The sequence below is a fragment of the Barbatula barbatula genome (genome assembly GCF_947034865.1).
Source record: "Barbatula barbatula genome assembly, chromosome: 1".
In the NCBI taxonomy this organism is placed as follows: domain Eukaryota; kingdom Metazoa; phylum Chordata; class Actinopteri; order Cypriniformes; family Nemacheilidae; genus Barbatula; species Barbatula barbatula.
This window is the reverse complement of record NC_136766.1, coordinates 34913254-34934560: the sequence shown is the minus strand read 5'-3', so window position 1 is coordinate 34934560 and position 21307 is coordinate 34913254. Positions and strand designations below refer to the sequence as shown.

The 21307-nt window shown below is 39.8% G+C and overlaps 2 protein-coding genes across 2 annotated transcripts; one reads left to right on the top strand and one right to left on the bottom strand.

The window, feature by feature from the left end:
• Nucleotides 1–2406: 2406 nt before the first annotated feature.
• On the bottom strand, nt 2407–10044 carry LOC306902188 (uncharacterized protein). The gene is made up of 3 exons (XM_079470564.1): nt 9826–10044; nt 8092–8832; nt 2407–7561 (listed from the first exon to the last, which is right to left on the bottom strand). Exons 1-3 carry the CDS (start codon nt 9857–9859, stop codon nt 2508–2510), a joined length of 5829 nt encoding a protein of 1942 aa, XP_079326690.1. The 5' UTR covers nt 9860–10044; the 3' UTR covers nt 2407–2507.
• A 1814-nt stretch (nt 10045–11858) lies between these two features.
• f13a1b (coagulation factor XIII, A1 polypeptide b) lies at nt 11859–20307 on the top strand. Its single transcript, XM_079456295.1, has 15 exons — nt 11859–11934; nt 13509–13691; nt 14773–14961; nt 15462–15710; nt 16250–16368; nt 16673–16780; nt 16892–17069; nt 17158–17296; nt 17637–17740; nt 17824–17912; nt 18592–18745; nt 18905–19180; nt 19266–19426; nt 19648–19784; nt 19944–20307. The coding sequence occupies exons 2-15, from the start codon at nt 13517–13519 to the stop codon at nt 20083–20085; spliced, it is 2220 nt and encodes a 739-aa protein (XP_079312421.1). The 5' UTR covers nt 11859–11934; nt 13509–13516; the 3' UTR covers nt 20086–20307.
• Nucleotides 20308–21307: the final 1000 nt, after the last annotated feature.

Genomic DNA, 21307 nt, shown 5'->3' with positions numbered 1-21307 from the left:
TGGTTAGACCTAAACAACATTTCGTTACACTGTACTTGTATATGTGTAATGACAATAAAGTTGAATCTAATCTAATCTAATCTAATCTAATCTAATCTAATCTAATCTAATCTAATCTAATCTAATCTAATCTAATCTAATCTAATCTAATCTAATCTAATCTAATGATCCAGGATGAATGTAAATGGACAGATAGCGCCATCTGTTGTATGCAAGAAGAAAGTTGCACAGCTAAATTTAAGAGAGAAGCTGCATGGTCACATTTGTGAGTCAAGATGAGAGAATCTCATAAAACAGGGGTGTCTCTCACCAACAACAGAGAGGTTGTGTATCGCATTTGTATGAGCCTCTTGCAAATACACTTGTATTATGTATACCAATCTTGGTACATACACTTGAAGGTACAAAAGCCAGGAGACCATTTTCATAAAATGATCTGATTAGGTGTTGATAAGCAAAGAAAGCCATTGGCCATTTGAAGGGTAGGTAAATAACTATGCCTTTAAATGTAAATCGTAGCCAAAAAAACAAAAAAACTGCAACAGATAAAAAGGTAAGTTGTCATCTCAAAAGGATTTTCCTTTAAGTTTTATTGTTATATTACTGTTTTTACAATTCCTTTTACTGACCTAAATAATGTTTAATCCAAAATCGTGTGTATTAAACATATTATTTTACATTTACGTCATTTGAGATGGATAGTCATTTCAGGGCGTTAGTGTATTTTCCGATTATGATTACGAGGGTACATGAATTTGAAAAAGAAAATGACCCACATTGATTAGCTTTTTACTATAAACACTACAATATTTCATGACAAAATAAGATTTGTAATTTTCAATTTCACTGGGACTTTAAAGAAAAGAGAGATGAGTGGTGGGCAAATGTATGAGTGGTAATTATAGTGAGTCTAGTCTCATTAGAATTGTGAAGAGGTTGTCTCATCCATTACACATAACACAACGCAATAGCACATATATGTTTTGTCAAACAGTAAATTTTCTTTTCAGGCATAAGAGATGCTTGCACGGATGTTAGCATAGCTGTGCATGATCATTAAAGGCAGAGAAACACAAAATGACAATTAATGGACATTACAGAGCTAATGGACTTTATAATAGAGTGCATATTCGTTTCTAAAATCTAATGTGGTCTAAAAGACTTTACTTGAAGCGATTAATTATGGATCCTTTTAAAAGAGCCCCTGTAATAAACGGACTAGAGGGACTTTTTTCAGCATGCCATCTGACCGGCGGACTAATTTAACATATTTATATCTCACCGGTATCAACACACATTTTCAGATTCCTGGAAACATTCATTATTGTTAAAAAATGAAAATATTAACCTTTAACCCAGCGGAGCTATAAACCAGGGGCATGTTCAGGCTCAAACCGGTGTGCAACTTTTTGACCGACACGTTTCCTGGAACCGGCTTGCAACGGTGTGCAACAGGGTGTGAGAACGTTTTCTATTGTTTTAGTGGGTGTGTGAAGAATGTCGGCTCAATCAGCAGCGACATGTATATAACCCATGCGGTATTAAAGAGACTGCTCGCACAGTGGGTCCAAGTAAAGTCGTTTAAATGTGTCCGCTGCAGCTCGGCATATTGAAGATATAAGAAGAGATGTATTTTGCAGTATTCAACACATATTTATACAGATTTCATCAAATTCTTCACAAGAACACAAAGGATGGCCTTCTCAGCCATTGACCACTGCACCACCGTTTCTGTTTAAAAACGTTTTGCAACGTTTTGTCGGGGCTGAACGCAGCCCTGGTCTACACCGGTCTAAAGTCTACTCAAGGATGTGGCCAGTGATATGAATGACACATGACATCAACCAAAATGAACTGAGGTAAAAACATAGAGAAAGCATCTGTCATGATCAATTGTTCACTATTATTAATTGTCTCAACACAATGCCGTGAGGTGTGAGGAACCTACGTATTTGGGCAGTTTATACAAGTGCGCCATCGTGTGTAAGAATGATAACAGCTATAATTATGCTACTCCACTGGTTTAAATGTTAAAACACAGTTTTTCTACATAACGTAAGGACAAGGTCTATTAAATGTTTTTTACTCGCATTTCAATGTGTGGTTTAAATGTGTCATCTTAGTTGTTCAAGGTAGAAGAATCATGGCTCTGTAATATGGCATGTGTATAAATGGTAACCATTTCCCCAAAATATGGTTTACTACATCATTTTTACCGTATTAAAACCATGATTATTTCTTTATAATTTAATTCCAGCTAAGATATGCAAATGATTCAATGTATTTTGAGGGCATAACATATCGGTGCATTGAATAACATTATGGTAAGTGTTTTAAATGTGCTTGGTGCTTTTTTACAGTATGTAACGGTTCGTGTATTAGTGCTAATAAAAACACAAGGACATATGAGATGAACACTGGCATGTAATTCAATCAAGCCATCAAAATCATAAATTAAATATAAATATTCACAGATAGCAGGCTACAGCTTTGTTAAACTCTTCCTTTTAGTAGTTTCGTTCATTTTTCCCTGTCAACATCAGCTCTACTTTCTCCAGCAGCTTCACCACGTGAGTCTCCCGGTGTCTGTTGTCAAGCACGTGACATCTGTTTCCACACTTTCTAACCAGCCACTCCAGGTCCCCGTTTCTCCTCACGTGCTGCCGGCCGCTTTCTCCCAACGTCTCCCCCCAGGTGAGCAGAACGAAAGCACGCTGCCACGCCCCCTCTCCGAGCGCCGTCACGGTCCGTTCTACCGCACGTCTGTACTGAGCGGTGAAGGACACGTAAGCAGGTATCAACAGGATGAAGGCATGTGGTCCTGGATGACACAGGGACAAACTTCGAGAAAGATGTTTTTCAAACGCGACCTCGCTGTCTGCACCAGATCGCCATTTCAGACCTTGTGGAGTTACGACAGTAAGTCTCCTGCCGGCTATCTCTCCTCTCCAAGGGTCTCCTCCATCGGTATCCGGCCCCAGTAACGCGTGTCTCGCTGTGTGCCGGGAAGACCACGTGTCTGTGAGAAGCATCAGTTTCAGCTCGAACATCGGGCTGCTTTGGAAGACGATGGAAGATTCAAAGAAGTCTTCATCCGACGACTCTTTCTCAGAATGGATTTCGCTGTTTTCTCGTCGCTTGTCTTTCAGCGACCCATTGCCGTTCCAAGTCTTCACCTGTCTGTTATTCCCAGGCCTGATTTTTGAGTTTGCTGCGTCTCTTTCACAAATGTCTCCCTCAACTTCCTGTGCTTCTCGTTTTCCATTTAATTCTGCGGCGTTTGTCTGCCATCTATACTCTGAGAACGGCTCTTTGTGTATTAGTTTGAGCTCGGCGTTATATAAATATTTCTCCCATTTTTCCAGTTCTTCGCGCTTCTTTTGCAGATCTTCACTCGAATCTAGTTGTTGTTTACTTTGCTCCACTTCATTTTCTTTTCGCTCCAGCGTTTGTGTTTCTTTGTTCTGTAGTTCGCATTCGCGGCTCTGCAGGAATCGCTCTTTTTGGGTTACGTCATCGCCTCGGCTGTTGAGCTCGGCTTCCAGGTGGCACAGTTGCGTTTCTTTGGCATCCAAACACTTTTCTTTGTCTTTCAAATCATCCTGCTGTATTCTAAGACTTTGCATCGTGCTTTCATTCTGCTCCTCCCTGTTTTGCACAACTTGCTGTCTTTTCTCCAAATGGATTTCTTCCCTTTTCAGTTTGTGCTCTCTTCGACAAATCGCTTCTTCACGTTTTTTCAGCTCTTGCTCCCTACTTCCCAATTCCTCGTTGATGCTCTGTAGTAACTCCTTTTCTCGATCTTGACTTTGCTCTGTAAACATTTTGTTTCTCTGCTTGATTTTCTGCAGTTCATTTGTTTGTCGCAGCAGCTCGTGTTCTTTACTATCCAGCTCTGCTTGCCATTTCTCTACCTCATGTTTGTGGTTTTCAAGTTCTTGGATTTTTACTTCCCACACCTGTTGTGCATCAGTTAGATGCGTTTCAAGTTTGTTCAGTTCATGTTCTCTCGTTTCCAAACTCAATCTGAGCAACTCCAAAGCCTTCTCTTCGTCTTTCAGCTCATGACGCTCTTTTACTAATTTTGTCTCGGTTTCCAGCAGTTCTTGTTCTCTCGTCTCCAGCCGTCGTTTTAGGTTTTCCAGATGTTTCTCGTGCTTTTCGTTCACGTCTTTCATCTCCTTTTGCTCGGCCTCCATTTTCACCCAAGCTGCGTCTAGCTCTTCTTTCTTTTGGCTTATCTCTTGCTCTCTCACTTTTATCTTTTCCACCCCTTCTTTAAGCTCACCTTGTCTTTTCTCAAGCTCCTCTTTCATTCCTTCCAGATCCGCCGCCATACGTTTGTACTTCTCACTCTGGTTTTCCAGTTTTTTCTCCAAATTCTTCCTTTCATCTGTAAGCTCTTTTTCTCTTCTGTTAATGTCGTCTTCTCTTTTTGCCAAGTCATGTTTGTTTTGTTCTAGTTCCTTCCAGCTTTCTGCCAAATTCTCTTCTGTGGTTTTGGCCTCCTCCTCTCTCCTTTGAATTTGCCTTTCTCTCTCCAACACTTCGATTTCCTTCTCGTTTCGTTCCATCAGTTTATTTTCATAAGACACTGTGATCTCTTTCATCTCTCTCTGTTTCTCTTCTAACACTTGTTTGAACTCGTCCATCTGACGCTGTTGCTCTTTCATTTGCTCTAGAGAACTAGCGTCTTTTTCTTTCTGTGTCTCGTAGTGGCCTAGCATCTCTTTCATCTCATCCTCTGTCTCTCTGAGAGCTCGCAAAATCTTCTCAAGACTCTCGCATTTAAACATCAATTCTTGGTTTTTCTTTTCCAGTGCTGCGTTTGTGTTTTGTAAGATGCTGTTTTTTTCTCGGTCATCTTTGCTCTGCTGTCTCAGCTCCTCCAAGTTTCGTTCGATGTCCGTGTGTTGTTGCTTTAACCAATGGATGATCTTCTCTTTCTTCTCAGTCTCATCTTCGGTTTGTCGCAGTTTTTCCTTGTTTTGACTCATGATTTTTTCCAGCTCGTCTTCGAACATCTTGCTCTTTCTTCTGTGGTCCTCAGTCTTTACTTCAAGCTCTTTCTCTAAATGTTGTAGTTGAGCGGCATGTTTTTCAGCATTTGTCTGAATGTTGTCCGTTAAGTTGTCAATAGCTCTCTGTTTTTCTTCTGTGTTTTCTCTGAACTTGTCAATTTTTCTGTCTTTCTCCAGGTCTCTCTGTTTTATTTTGTGTATTTCATCATCTTTTACTTTGAGTTCATCCTGTAAATGTTTTAGTTGAGCTGTGCTTTCTTCCATATTTGCCTGAACAGCGTCTTTTAACTTTTCTATGTCCCTCTGTTTTCCGTTGATGTTTTGTCTGAAAATGTAGATTTCGTTTTCTTTCTCTGCGTCTCTTTGTTTTAATTGAAGTATTTCGTCCTCTTTTACGTTGAGTTCTTCATGTAAATGTTTTAGTTTGGATGCACTTTCTTCATTGTTATCCTGGATGATGTCTTTCAGCTTTTCGATGTCTTTTTGTTTTTCATTGATGTTTCGTTTCAATATGTCCATATCTCTGTCTTTCTCCTTGTCTGTTTGTTTTAATTTGATTATTTCTTGACTGTTCGTCTGAATGATGTCTGTTAACTTCTCTTTCTCTCTCCGCTCGTCAACCATAGTTTGCTGAAGCGTGTTCATTTCTTTGTCCTTCTCCACATCTCTTTGTTTTAAATTGTGTATTTCGTCCTCTTTTACGTTGAGTTCTTCATGTAAATGTTTTAGTTTGAATGCACTTTCTTCATTATTAATCTGCACGGTGTGTTTCAGCTTTTCCATGTCTTTCTGTTTTTCGTTGATGCTTTGTCTCAATGCATTTATTTCATCATCTTGCTCGGTGAATCCTTTTTTCAGTGTATTTATTTCCTCTTGCTTTTGCCGCAGTTTTTCTTGCGTCACATCATTTCGACACAGCTCTTCCTCTTTCTCTTTTTTGGTTTGTTCTTGTTCCCGCTGCATTACAGCTATTTCCTCATTTTTCCCTACAAGTTTATCTATGAGCGTGTTGTATTTCACTATGACATTTGCATGCGTTTCTCTCTCCGTTTCCGACAGTTTCACTTGCTCTCGATATGACTTCTGAAGCTGTTCCATCTCTTCGGTCATCATCTCTATCACTTCTCTCAGTTTGTCCATCTCTTCATCCTTTTCTCTTTCTTTGCTCTCTGCCTTTAAAGTCACTTCCTGGGTTTCTATTAGGATACTTTGGATTGTCTTGTCCTTTTCTTTCAGCTTGCTCTCCATTTCCTGAAGTTTCTGTCTGGCCCCTTCCTCCATTTCCTTGTGTGTTTCTTCAGATTTTCTTCTCGTCGCCTCATGCTTGTTTTCTGCATCTGACAGTTTGTTCCTCATCTCATCAAGCTCATTTTGGTAAACACGTTGAAATTCGGCATCTCTCTCTTTTCGTTCATGTTCTTTCATGACACACGCGTGCTCCAGTTCCAGCAGTTTAAGTTGAAGTTCCTCCGCCTTCTCTTTAAGTTCTTCCCTCTCTCTGTCTCGTTCTTCTGACCTCATTTCCAGTCGCTCTTTTTCTCGTTGTTCCCGATGGAGGGATGCCGTGACTCGGCTCATTTCTGTGGTCAGCTCTTGTATCTCTCTTTCCCTATCGTCAGTCAACCACGCCATCCTCTCCTCAAGCTCGCCCATCATGCTCTTTCTGTCGTCCTCGCCTCTGTACGGCGCCTCCTCCCTCTCGGTCTTCCCGGGGAATTGCGTTTTGTCTTTTTTACGTTTTTCGAAAAACCATCGAATGCTCTTGACCTCCCTCTCCTTCATCTTCTTCAGTTCCTCTTCTTGCCGTTGAAGCTTCTCATTGAACTCCTTGACCTTCAGCTGAAATTTCTCGTTCTTTTGTCTTCCCAACTCTTGAATCTCGTGGACGAGCGGTGAGAAGGCCTCGCACCTGTTCTCCGCTGCCATTTTTTCAATCTTCTCGATAAGTCCAGTTATCTGTTCGGAGGAACTGCGACTTTGCAAACACGGATTGCTGCTGATGACGTGGAACCTGTTTGAACATTTTTCCATCAGCCATTGGAGATCTTTGCCTCCACCTTGGATGTGCTGCTCGATGGTGACTCCCTGCCGTAGTTGGTCTCCTCTCGTGAAGAGAAGAACCGTATGTCTCCAGACCGTTTCTTCCAGAAGCTCCAGGTGGTCCCGGACTGACGGAGCTTGGACGAGAGCGTCCACTCTCAACGCCAGAAGAAAGGCATGAGGTCCGGGAGGGCAGAGTGTCACGCTCAATCCGATCTCTCGCTTCACTCTCTCCGGAGTCGTTCCCTCCGGTCCGCCCTCCCATCCGGGCACGTCTATCACCGTGAGCAGCCTGTTTGAAACTTCTGCCTGCTGTCTTAAGCATTCCTCTGTGGCTACTCCGCTTTTGAAGTATCCCGGTGCTCCGAGGATGGCATTCCCAGCAGAGCTCTTTCCCGTCTCCCTCTCTCCCATCAGAACCAGTCTCAGCTCCGGGAGACGCCGTGAACCCCTGGAGAAAAGATTCTTCTCGTCCAGATCTTCAACTTGAGGATTGAAATCTAACAGAGACGAAACCACACAAAATATGTTATTTGTGAAAATATGAGATACTGTTGAATGAACTTTCTTAAACCAAATCTAGATATTATGCAGATTAGTAAAACAATCTTAATGTACTGCATATATTCAAATCAACAAACAAATCTTTACAATATTTACATATAGTCACAATTCATGAAAACGTTTTTGTGGCCAAACAAGTTTATTATGGTCAAACAAGAATATGCTGAATCACACACTTGAGTCATTTTTAAAATTAATAAACATGTAAGGGAAATTGACCTATTAGTCAGTTATGGTGACCCATATCCGAAATGTGACCTCTGTATTTAACCCATCAAGAGAGTAGTGAACACACACACACAGCAAGTCGTGACCACATGTACACCCGGAGCAGTAGGCAGCTATCACTGCAGCGCTCGGGAGCAAGTAGGGGTTAACTCTCTAACCATTAGGCCACGACTGCCCTGTAAAACTTTACACTAAGAGCTTCTGTATGTAATGTCTGACGTGCAGTATATGTACTCACTCATCAGCACTGATCTTATGCTTCCTCTTTGGGTTTGCGCCTCCATCAGTCTCTGTTTCTTCCTTCTCTCCCTTGCTCTTCTTTTGCCATCAGCCTCCAGTTCCAGATGTAGAAGGTCAATCTCATAATATCTCCCTCCTCTCTCTTCCATCAGTTTGTTCATCTTCCTCATCAGTTCCTTCACTTGAGTCCCATCATCACCACGCCGTTTATTCTCCAGAACGTGGAACCTATTTCCACATCTTTGCAGAAGACTTTGGAAGTCCCTGCCGCCGTTATTAATCCTCTCCTCGATGGGAATCGAGCCCAGTTCATCCCCTCGTGTGAACAGCACCAATGTGTGATCCCACACCTTCTTGCCCAACAGTTCCAGGTGCTCCTCGATTTGCCGATGGTATTCCGCTGTCACCGAGGTACAGGATCGGACCACCAGGAGGACGGCATGAGGTCCCGGTGGACATAAAGACATGCTTCGCATGGTCTCTCGTTTTACCCATCCTGGAGTGCCGTTCACCGGATAGTACCATTCCCAACCAGGCGTGTCCACGACTGTAACGCGCCTTCCTGCCACTTCGGCACGTCTCTTAACACACTCCTCAGTTGGTTTTCCGGTCTCAAACCCGCCCGGCAGGCAGAGAATGGTATTTCCAGCACAGCTCTTTCCAGCACCTTTGCGGCCTAGTAAAACCAGTCGAAGTTCTGGAAGAGATGCTGGATGGGGACTAAGACTTTCAACCCCATCTGTAATAGAAAATTTGCTTTTGTAATGTTTTACTGCATTCATTAAAGACAATCTTGTGGCAATTCCTAACTGTTTTAAAAAGTGGGTTATTAGTTTGAATTTGTTCGATCACATTCGTAAATTTTAGAACAATGTGCTTTCGCTCCAGTGATTTAAATATAATGATGAGGTGTGGCTTCAGTATTTATTATTATCAATATTTATGTTGTTCAAATTCAACAAAATTTGCAACCTTGTAAAACAGCTTCTGTGAGATCAGTGTCTTGTGCATGTCATGCTTTTAACATCTCCAAATGTACAATAAATTGATATCTAAAAGAATGTTCGTGTGTCGGCCTGATGTTGTCTTTGTAGGAAGTTCTTATGCAATGACCCCAAAATGTATTTGAACACCTCGGTCATTTTAAACATGAATTCGGTGGTCCAATTGTTAACAATGAACATTGTTGCAGCAAGAATGGACGTTTTATAGGTTGGATGATAAGTTTAATGTTGTATCCATATTGACCCACCCATGGTTGAAACAACTCAACAGTTTGTAGCAATCTAGGGTAGAACAGCAATTTCCATGTATTGTTTTCTTTCACATGACTAATCTAAAATAAATCATTAATGTATGCTCATGCTTTTATTTATTGGGTTGACTTTAAAATTGGTTTAAAGTCATTGGACACAATAACTCTCAGAAAATCGTTCCTTTAGCTCAACTGCTAGAGCATTGCGCTAGCAACAGAAAGGTCATGTGTTTGATCCACACAGAACACACAAATTAATACAACATGTAGCTTATAGCTTGAATTAAGTCACTTTGCATAATTGTGTCTGCTAAATGCTTAAAAAATTTAAATGAAGTAAAAATTCGTAGCATTATTGCCATCTGGTTGGATATATTGTAAACTAATGCAATCAAATTCATGCAGATTTAAGCGGTTGCTGTAATTTTCAGGTGGTTGCTATCATTCGTCTGCTAGAAGACAATCATGATTGCTTACCAGAGACGGAAGCACTTCTTCTCTGTGTTTCCATCTTTTCCTTTTGGTTTCAGTCTTGCTTGGTTTCTTTTTGTGTATATTTTTTTGACAACATTGGTAGCTTTGACAACAATGCTTCTAAACGTATCTGCTCACTTACTAATGCACAGCAAACTGGCAGAGCACAATCCGATTGTGAATGTGGAAGTCTGGTCACATGACTAGCCTGTGGTTTTCTGTAACTCACACAGGAAACAGCACAAACTCTTGTGCATGGGTATGACGGAAATCAGAGGAAGCTCTGTGGTCAAGAAGATGGTGATGCAGGCTCATCGCCATCATTACAGTCTAAAATGTTGGGTTCATTTCAACACAGTGTTGGGTCAAAAAGGTAAATATTTTATCTAACAATATGTTAAAACAACCAGCATAGGTAAATCAACCCAACGGGATTGACTCCTTTTGACCCAACGCTGAATTGAAAATAGCCCACCATTTTTATGTGGGATTACTTATTTGTGTTGAATGTGAACTTTCAGATAGAGTTCAGTTCTTCTAGCTTTCACTCAAAATATGCATTAATAAAAAAGTGATTTTATATTTAATTATAGACATGTATAACATTTGATCAGTTCTGTTTTAGTAAACCCCCATGTCCAGCTTTCTGACCGAAGGGGTTTCATGAAAGGCTCATTCATAAGACTGCATACACCCTGTTTTCTGAAATCAAATTCAATGTGCCCAGCATAAACTGTTATATTGTACCGTGGCATTACACGTTCTGCATTAAAGTTCACGATGAAAGAACGCTCCCTGTTCTCCAGCACTGCTGTCATCTTAAGTTGAGCTCAAAACTGTGACTCACATTCTCCTAAAGCATTTTCTCCATAAAAACTTTGGAAAAAGTATCCATATACGAGCTCCAAACTGCCCAGGAGACCCATACTGAAGTACAGAGATTCACTGTTACTTGAAAGTTTTTTACCACAAAATATGATTATCTATGTCTTTGGAGCGTCGCAGTATACCGATATTGTTAAAATTCATAATGTCATCAATCAATTTAGTTTCCTTCCATATTCGTGTGTTCATGGACTTTGTTTTCGTGTCATCCAGAATGACTTTCTACCGAACGTACTTTAATATGCGATATCCTCATACGGGTAAACAAAATATCAACGCAATCTGATGTATATTCATGACTGTTTTACAAGGAGGCTCATGATTTGACTTTGCTCCTTTGGCATAAGTTTTAGGGGCGGGGTTATCTTTATTGTTGCATTGCCACCTTGTGAAACTCACGTTTTTTGATAAATTAGCCTTTGGGGCTGTAAATGTAATGTTCGGAATAGGGTAAGATGTTGGTCAGCCACCTCCTAATATCTATGACTTTGATATCAGGTTATAAATATATAAATGCTTATTCACACGCATATCAAAAGTCGTGCTGTCGTCCACAAACACTAATTCCAAATTTTGTGCGTATGCCACGAACTGCCGTGAGGCTCGTGACATATTGAGAAGATCATCATCGCTGGTCACAAGCATGCGTTTGCTATGCAAGACTGTGTTCATTCTGTTTTCTTCGTATTTTACGATTTTTCCCCCATATAATCTAGTTAATAGGATTATACAATACAATACAGGACACCCCAGACCCTCACAACCCAGCCTTAAATGAATTCTCAGATCTACATTTACAAATACGCTTTTATGCAACGCGACTCACATTGCATTATACTATTAATTTGATTCTAAGTATGTGCAATCGAACCCAGGGCCTTGGCATTGCTAGTGCTCTATCCACTGAGCTACAGGAAAGCTATGTTCCACAATTGTCTCTTTATTTCTTCATATTTGAGTTCTTCATAAGACATGTGCACTCTCTCACACAGACGCTGGAGTATTTTGCACTTCCACTCTAATCTCACACATACACACCCAGGCGTATACCGATGACAGATGCTTGAGGTGGCCACGCCTGCGTACTTTGCTAATTTGCATATGGAGACACACCCACCGCTAGACTACATGTGTGATGGGCTTTTTCTGCCACATATATAGATGAAGACGGCAGGCTGGAGTTATTCTGAAGGACAACTGAAGACTTTCTAACTGACAATACATCAGGTTAGTGTGCCATGACATTATTTATAAAGTATATAGTATTATATCCGATCTTTACACATGTTTAACATTTTCGATGTTGCTCATTATTCGACTTTTAGTTTATTTATTAAATATGTTATTGTGGATTTTTTGTTTGGCTTTTAAGCGCATAAACCCATTACTTTGGATGTTTGAAAAAGAAGTCAGATTTTTTACATGCACAACCAATTTGTGTGAAGTTTGCAAAACATCATTAAGATGTGCACCATCTGTTTTCTATCCACATCCTTAAAAACAGCTGTAATATATTTTCCGTCTCACGCTTGCCAAGATTCAGTGTGTAAAGTGTGTAAACAGCAGTGTTTAGGTGTCTTAAGAACACAAAGGTGTCAGTGTGTTTGTGGCATTACTCACTTGTCAGGTGGAGTATAACATCTCTCCAAATAAAACAGTTCTGTTTTCAGACACCTCTTATGTAATCCATCAATCAGATGTTGGTGAAGGGGGTGACATAGTTTGTGCCATATTTTGCTTGAATACAAGTTGCAATTGTGTAGCTTGTTATATAAATATTTTCCACATTTAAATACCAAAAATGGACCAAGGGAATGGCCAAGAAATAAATGGCAGGTCAGTTTACTTTTCAAATGCTTTCCAGTGCCACAAATAATAAAAACAACTTGTTATTTGCACATACAAAAACACATTTATTATAAATGACCCTGGTAATGACCCAAGGACAGTTTAAAGGATGAAAACAGTTGACAGATCATATATGCTTTAAATGATGTTAAAGAAGTTATACACACTACACATTTGTCAGGGATGCTCTTGGGTGAAGTCCATTGAAGTGACAGATGCCTGCCAGGACCAAAATGCCACAACTTAACAATACAGAAAGAAAGATTTCTTTTATTTTGTATTGCACCTTTATTACATACAAAGTTCTAAAAAAACCCACATTAGCCTACATACAAAGACATCTTATTGGATTATGCAATATTCTCAGCAAAATACAACACATCTTTTTCAACCCAACACAAAACATATTCTACTCTCCAAAAAACTTGGACAGATACAAGAGAGATAGAAAAAAGCAGAAAGGAGAAAAGAAACACTAAAAGACTCAATGACTGAAGAAAGAAACTAAGAAAGAAACAAGAAAGAAGAAAATAAGGATATGAAGAAAGAAAGACTAAAAGATTGAAAAAGAAAAAAAGAAAATAAGATAGAAAGAAAGAAGGAAACAAAGAAGGAAAGAAAGAAAAAGAAAGAATAACGGACTAAGAAAAGAAAGAAAGAAATTCAGGACAAACTAAGAATATGACTAATAATGAAAGAAAGATAGAAAGACGAAGAAAGAATAAAGGACTAAGAAAAGAAAGAAAGAAAGAAAGAAAGGAAAGACTGTAAGAAAGAAAAGTAAATTATCTTTCCATTATTGTGATATTTAACTATTGATTTGAACTGAAGGTAATCATGAACAGAAACAAATGTGTTCTTTTCTTTGAATTGTTCAAAGATTGTTTTTTTATTATCATCATTATTAAACATGGTGGTGAAGGCGTTGTTTCTATCTGTTTTATGATGTTTAGATTCAGCGATGGGAGATCAAGAGAACCCGAGCGCTGCAGTCACATCAGCAGCTGTACGGCCCAAGAGAGTGTCCCACCGCGGACGCAGCACCGGACCCAAATCCAGCTCCAATACAGAAGAGGGCAAGATAGAAGAATTTGAGGCCTTCATGTTACTTCCAAGAGGACCGCCGCCACTCAATGGTGAGATGTGTGTGTCAAACTGACATTAGTATCTGTAGTAATGACCCGGCACAGAAGCGAAGTGAAGAAGACAAACATGTTTTGTTTACTTCAATATATTCACTTGTTAGGACATATCCAAACACGGTTTTGAAGCGCAAAAGCAGAAGAAGAAGAATGATTACTCAGGACAGCTTCCTGTGAGTTTACTGTTTCCAGCAGATAGCGCATTGCTCCATTCAACACACTCTGATCAAATGTATTGCAGGAAAAACAGAGTTTGTACGGACACTTCGTGAGATAAACCTCAAACCTGCCCAAAGAAACAATGACAGACATGCTCAGTCATGACATTTAAAGTCTTAAAATTGTTTTTTTAACAAACCTGTCATGTGGGATATGTTTAAGCTGCAGTCTGCGATCATTTTAGGTAGAAATAATTATAAATGAATTATGAAGTAAATACATTGACAGATCAGTGTTCAAAACGATTGATTCACAATGGTAAGCTTATAGTAAGGATTTATAATTGGCGCTGTCAGTTCCTCCCCTAGAGGAAATTTGCGTCATTACATTACGTCCGTAAACACGAAGGAGAGGAACCGGCTAGTTTATCAGGTGTGAGTGGACGGCGCTGCAGCAGCAGAGTTTTGTTCATTCTTATACAGTAGAATCATCATCATCTTGATCAGGGGGATTCGATTAAAGTTCCAGGAGGTCCGGTCTTTATATTTTCTTCCAAACGGAGGTCCGGACAATGTGTTTTTTGAAAATATTCAAAGCAGTTCACAGCGGACTGGCAGTACAAGAGACCCACAGAGAGACTCAGTGGCGTGGAAGTGGAGGCATGAATATATAGATCAATTAGACAGCTAATAAACGGCCACATCTAATAGAAAACTAAAGAATTAAAAGAAACTTTTATTAAGAAAAAGAACATTTAACATGAAAGAAAAAGAAAAACACGAAAGGGACAAAATTGAATGTTTTGGGAATATTTGGGAAAATGCTTGAAACCAAACAGTTCTTGGCCACCATTGACTCCCGTAGTAGGAAAAATGTGTGTATTATCACATTTATACAATCCTTGTTTTCATTGCAGACTTTCTTGATATCTGGGATGTTGATGTGCTGAAACGTCCTCAGGAGGAGAATAAACGTGGACATCACACGCACTTATATTCCAGTGACTTCCTTATCGTACGCCGGGCTCAGGAGTTCCAGATCAAGATCACATTTGATCGACCCTACAAACCGAACGAAGACAAGTTTGCTGTTGAGTTTGTCATGGGTGAGCCGTGTTTTTGTAATTTAATACTGGTTATGGTAAAACGGTTTATACCGTTCTGAATATCAGGATAAACTCTCTCCCTCTCGATGTTTTCGAAGCATGTTTGTTCCTCTTGAATGATCAACTTCCCCCTTTCGCAATATACAAGAACTATTTCAAGAGATAACTTGTCCAGCACAGCAATACAAGTGATTGATTCTGTGTGTATATTTGTCACTCAAATTACACAAGACGTGCCATCGTTCTGCAATAGTTCAACACCATCATTACTTTCCCTTCTCTCTGACACACTTCCCTTCATTGCCAAAACTTCCTTCTCTTTGTTTCAGATAATATTTATCTGATAAAGCTGCAATCCGTAACTTTTCCCTCTCAGAAAATAGCTGGTTACTCGTATTATAACGGGGTAAAGACACCGTTCTCAAACGTTACTGGGAAGCAAAAATTTTCTTGGTCTTGCTCTCAAATGTTGACGTTGGTTTTGTTAATGTGTGCGTTAGGGTCCAGTCCTCAGGCCAGTAAGGCCACCTATATTCCTGTCTTCCCCAATGAGGAACGTCAGGGCGTTTGGCGAGGTCGGATCATAGAGACCAATGACAACGTTATCACCATGGGCATCATTCCCTCACCAGAGTGCATTGTGGGAAGGTACATGATATTCATTGGTGTGATGACCCCCTATGGCATCCGCAGGACCAGGAGGGACCGCAGCAAAGACGTCTACATCCTCTTCAACCCATGGTCAACAGGTCTGATGTTACATATTTCGTTGCTTGCATGTTAAGCTTTCACTGCTGTAATCGCTGTAATTTTTTTATTGTTAATCTAATAATGGGGTAATAACTAGATTGTCTCAACAACCATATTGTATTATGTTAAGTATATACTTTATTCGATTTGTAGCTTTTATATATAGCCATGTCACTTGCCAAGTTTATTTATAGCCAATTCATGGTGTGTTTGACACACGTGCATCACAACCGATCGAACAAAGAATGTTCCCATAGCGTTTGAAACGCAGCATCGCGAGTAGCTTCTGATAGGGAACAGAAATGCAGTGTTGTGTGCTTCTTTGGAGAATCATTCAAAGACTGACATCAATTATTTCAATACTATTTGTTATAATGATATACTTCACAATGCTATATGAACATTAAAGGTAAATTATTGAAATATATAAGGACAGCCTACATGAGCACTGTAAGTTAATTTAACTCGTGCTTCATCATTTTCTGAGTAAAGAAAGGTCAAGTGAACTCATATATTTGTGTAAATGTTTGTCTTGAAGCTGATGCTGTGTTTTTGGAGGATGAGGAGGAACGGGAGGAGTGTGTTATGAATGAGCTGGGAATCATCTATCATGGAGCGTACGATGATGTGTCTGAACGGGCCTGGAACTTCGGTCAGGTAGTTACCCAACCGGCACACAAAGACGTATACTTACTGTACACTTTTCTATGTAAAAATATAGGCTTAACTTGTCCCATTAATATTTGACAACTGTTTTAAAAAAATATTAAATGTTTTTCTTTTATTTTGTTTTAATTGGAAAGTGCTTGTCCTGCCTTTGTGATAGTGTACAAGTGTAGTTTTACTGAGTGATGATGTTCATTTTGAAACCACATATGAAGCTTGAGCTAAAATAAGTTTTGTTTCTAGAGGAAACATAGCGATTTGATGGTTTAACTGACTGTTTTTTGCACACTTCTAGTTTGAATATGGTGTACTGGATGCCTGTTTGTTCATTCTGGATAAAGCAGAAATGCCGTTGTCCAATCGTGGTGATGTCATCAAAGTTGCCCGCGTAGCTTCTGCCATGGTGAGATCTGTATTCTATCCAGCATCATCACGACACAAAATCCTGGTCTCACGTGGCCATATATTAAACATGTTTCCGTAAGAGTCTTGCTTTATATTTGATTTGTTCCAGCTAAACTCTCGCGATGATGATGGCGTGTTGGTGGGAAACTGGGGCGGGGATTACATGAACGGCGTTCCTCCAACATCATGGACGGGTAGTGTTGAGATCCTCCTGGATTACATCAATACCAAGGGCACGCCGGTGTGTTACGCTCAGTGCTGGGTCTATGCTGCCGTCTTCAACACATGTGAGAGCTCACTTCACCTCCAGTACATACATAAATTATCTCTCTGTACCATCATGTGTGATTCATTTACCCTTTTCTGGCTTTCCAGTCTTGCGTTGTCTCGGGATCCCCGGCAGGGTCGTGACAAACTTCTTCTCAGCTCACGACAACGATGGCAACTTGAAGATGGACATCATTCTGGATGAGAATGGAAAAGTGGACCGAGAACGCACCAAGGATTCCATCTGGTATGTGCCGTCTTGTTGAAGTAGATTGTAGATTGAAGTAGATCAGTGTCATATGTGTCTTATGGGTAAATATTTTAAAATGACACTTTTTACATCACCTGAAAACGGAATAATTAAGCTTTCCATTGATGTATGGGATGTTAGGATAGGACAATATCTGTCGGAAATCTTTACTTTATATCCTAATGATTTTTGGCATAAAAGAAAATCGATAATTTTGACCCATACAATGTATTTTTGTCTTTCACTAAAAATTTTCCTGTGTTACTTAAGACTGGTTTCGAGATCCAGGCTCACATATGTTATATTATTCAGTAAGTGGCTCTATGATTATCTACAGGAATTATCATTGCTGGAATGAGTGTTACATGGCCAGACCTGATCTTCCTCCTGGATTCGGAGGCTGGCAGGTTGTTGACGCTACTCCACAGGAAACGAGTGACGGTACCACACACACGCTCGCACACGCTCTGTGTTACCTTTGTGTTGTTCTCTGATGTGTATTTGTGAGTTTTGTCGTCTGTCAGGTATGTACAGGTGTGGACCTGCATCTGTCGCTGCTATCAAACAGGGCCAGATCTGCTTCCCGTTTGATGCACCTTTCGTGTTTGCTGAGGTAATTCAAGCATGCGCCGTGGTATGTTTTAAAGGAGCCATTCCCTGCAATGCCAATATTCCATCTTTAGTTAGTGTGTAATGTTGCTGTTAGAGCATAAATAATATCTGCAAAATATAAAGCTCAAAGTTCAAAGCCAAGCGAGATATTGTCTTTAACAGAATTCGCCCTTTACTTCCCGGGTACATGATGTCACTATTCCGGGTTTTTGAATAACCTCCGCCCACAGGAATATGCCAAGAAAGGGGCGGGTTTTGTGTAAATACACGTGCACTGAGAGGGGGATCAACCAATCACAACAGCCTGAGAAGCTCGCTGATATGGTGTGGGTGGGTCATCTCCAGACACAAGCTCTAAGCAGGGAACCAATCACGAAGGAGGGACTTTAAAAAAGTCGATCGTTCTGTGAGAAGACAGACAGCGGTGAACAATAGACTTGATAAATGTCCAATATAAAGCTATTTTTTAAACTAGAAATATGAACATTCATTGTTAAACACCCAAAAAGAGTATGTCTCTGAGTTTCATGTGAAAGTCTACAAGTGTTGAATAAAGTTTTAGTTGTATAATAAGCACTTTCCTGACCCCTTTGAAAATTCAAATTTTTCAAGATTTTAAAAGGGGTCAGGAAAGTGCTTAAAAGGATCCTTTCAGATTTTTTTGTGTTGTGTTGTCACAGGTGAACAGTGATGTGGTCTTCTATCGTAGACAGAAAGATGGTACTCTGGAGACGGTAAGGGTGAATCAATCTCACGTGGGTCGCCTGGTGCTGACTAAAGCCGTGCTGCACGATGGACGTCGAGATATCACGAGTGATTACAAATTCCCTGAAGGTGACAGATGTGTTTTTGTGGGTTTAATGTGTGAAAAAAATTTGAAAGTCGAATGAACTTTTCTCCCTCATGTGGTTGTTTGTTCAGTGGAACACAAAATAAGATATGTATATATGTAATATATTTTTTGTTATCCTTTATGCACGTGTCATCTTTCAGGAAGCCCGGAGGAGCGTCTCGTGCTTGAGAAGGCCGAAGCATTCGGCTGTCAGAGGGAGAAAACCTCTATTCCTGCGTGTGACGTGGATGTGGAGATCCCCGTTCTGGAGGTTCGGGTTGGGGATAAATTTGAAGTGATATTGCAGTTCAACAATCGCAGCGATCAGCGGCGCACTGCAGACGTGTACATCAGCGGGACTGTGGTGTTTTACACAGGAGTCCTGAGCAGCGAGATCGTGTCTAAAACTATCAAAGTCAAATTAGAGCCGCAACAAAGTGAGTACATGAGCGAGAGAGTGTATTAAAACAGTCCGTCCCACGACTGCTACCTGAAAATCATCAAACGTTCTATTGGTGTCAGGCAAAGAAGAAAAAGTGTCGGTGCGTGTTGAGGACTACATGCACAAACTGGTGGAACAGGGGAACATCAACATCATCACCACCGGGAAGGTGAAAGAGACGGGACAGATCATTACGGCCATGAAGTTAATCCACATGCACAAACCCAAAGTCATCGTGAAGGTCTGACATGATTCACCTTCAGTACATATCTCACCATATTTCACTTAAGCAGGACCATTATTGACATGACAATCAACACATGTGGGTGTCATCAGCACTTCCTTAACATTGGCTTAGAAAATCACGGAGAAGAATTCCTATAATAGGATGTCATATTCCATATCTTGTTATGTAGTTTGTAGTATGTTAGTGTCTCTTTCATTGTGTGTGTGTGTGTGTAGGTGACAGGTTCTCCACGAGTGAGTGAGGAGATGTATGTGACTGTTGAGTTCAGCAACCCGTTTAAATTCAATCTGGAGAATGTTGATGTTCGTATGGAAGGTCCCGGAATCCTGCCGTTCAAATACAAACGCTACAGGTGAACACACACAGACACCTTTAACATTGTTTTCTCTGTGTGCAGCTAATGATAGTTCATCCAAAACTCATCCATTGTTTTAAAAAGAAGTAGTAATGTCCTACACCAATTTTAAGTTAGGATGTGTTACGTTGTCAAGATTCTGTTGTGTATTTTCAGTCTGATCGCTCCTGGCACGTCTATAATGTGGACGGAGCCGTTCAGTCCCCGACGAGCTGGTTCAACTAAACTGATAGCCAGTCTGGACTGTGCTGCACTCAGATATGTGTACGGAGAAGCGGAGCTCACCATTCAACACTGAATATTACACATCAACGTAAAAGGAATCAGGAAAGGCTAACGTTTCAATTTACAAAAAGATCTTTGTCGTATAAGATCAAAAAGATGCTAGACCTGGCATATATATATATATATATAAATATATACTCATATAAAGCATGTTACCTTTGCACTATTATGACAGCTTGACATTTGTATCTGCATGGTATAATCTTCCTTTAATAAACTTAATTTAGCCACGATTATTACTGTTTAAAGTGCCTTATTTTTTTGGTTTTTGAGTTTATCATTTATCCAAGTCACAAAAACATCCACAGGGACGGGTCCGGTGTATAGTTCTGCGGCTGAAATTCACTTCATCTGGTTGTGCAAAATATTATAGAAAATCACTGCAATATTAAGACTCTGTTTCCAAGAGTTGGCTGTAAAGGGATTACGTCAAGAAACACTTTTGCACGTGCACATGACATTGGACAGGAAGGGACATATAAAAAAATATTTCATTGTTATATTGTATTAATAAAGAATATCAAACTGCTGATGTTCCTAAACATTTTCTATACACTGAGAACATATTCATTGCATTTTCTTGTCCTCTTTTGATTGACAGAAAATATTGGCCCTGATCAGCTGACAGCCGTTTCTGTGAAATATTGCTTTTATCAACCGATACAACAATTTAATAAAATAAATACAAATTAATGAAAATATGAAATATTAAAAACGTAAGGGTAGTAGACTTATAAGTCCTATTTTACTCTGAATGACAATTCTGACTCACTTATTACACATTTTAGCACAGATGAAACAAAACACGACTGTCACAAGAGAGGTTGTGTCCTCAGTGAGATATGCTATAGGACTGAGAGCGCTAGAAATATCCAAAAATCATAAACATATTACCAAATTCAACCGCAAAGGATGTTTAGAATTTAGATATGAATTTAATTAAAAGATATAGTTCCTGATGACACCTCCAATAGCCCATCTGATAAATTTATCAATCAGGGAAGGTGTTTTTTCAAAAGCTGGGACAAAAGCGTTACACCACTTTATAGTCAGGAGTCTTAGAATTCTTAGAATAGAATTTCTAATTATCGTCCAATATAAATTTTACATTTACATTTACGACATAGAAGTAGTTTTTTTTTCTACAGTGGCACATTACTGCAGAGCAATCAGGAGTAAGGTGCCTTGCTCAAGCTTTTAGAGAACGTTAAGGCGGAACAATTAATAAATGATTT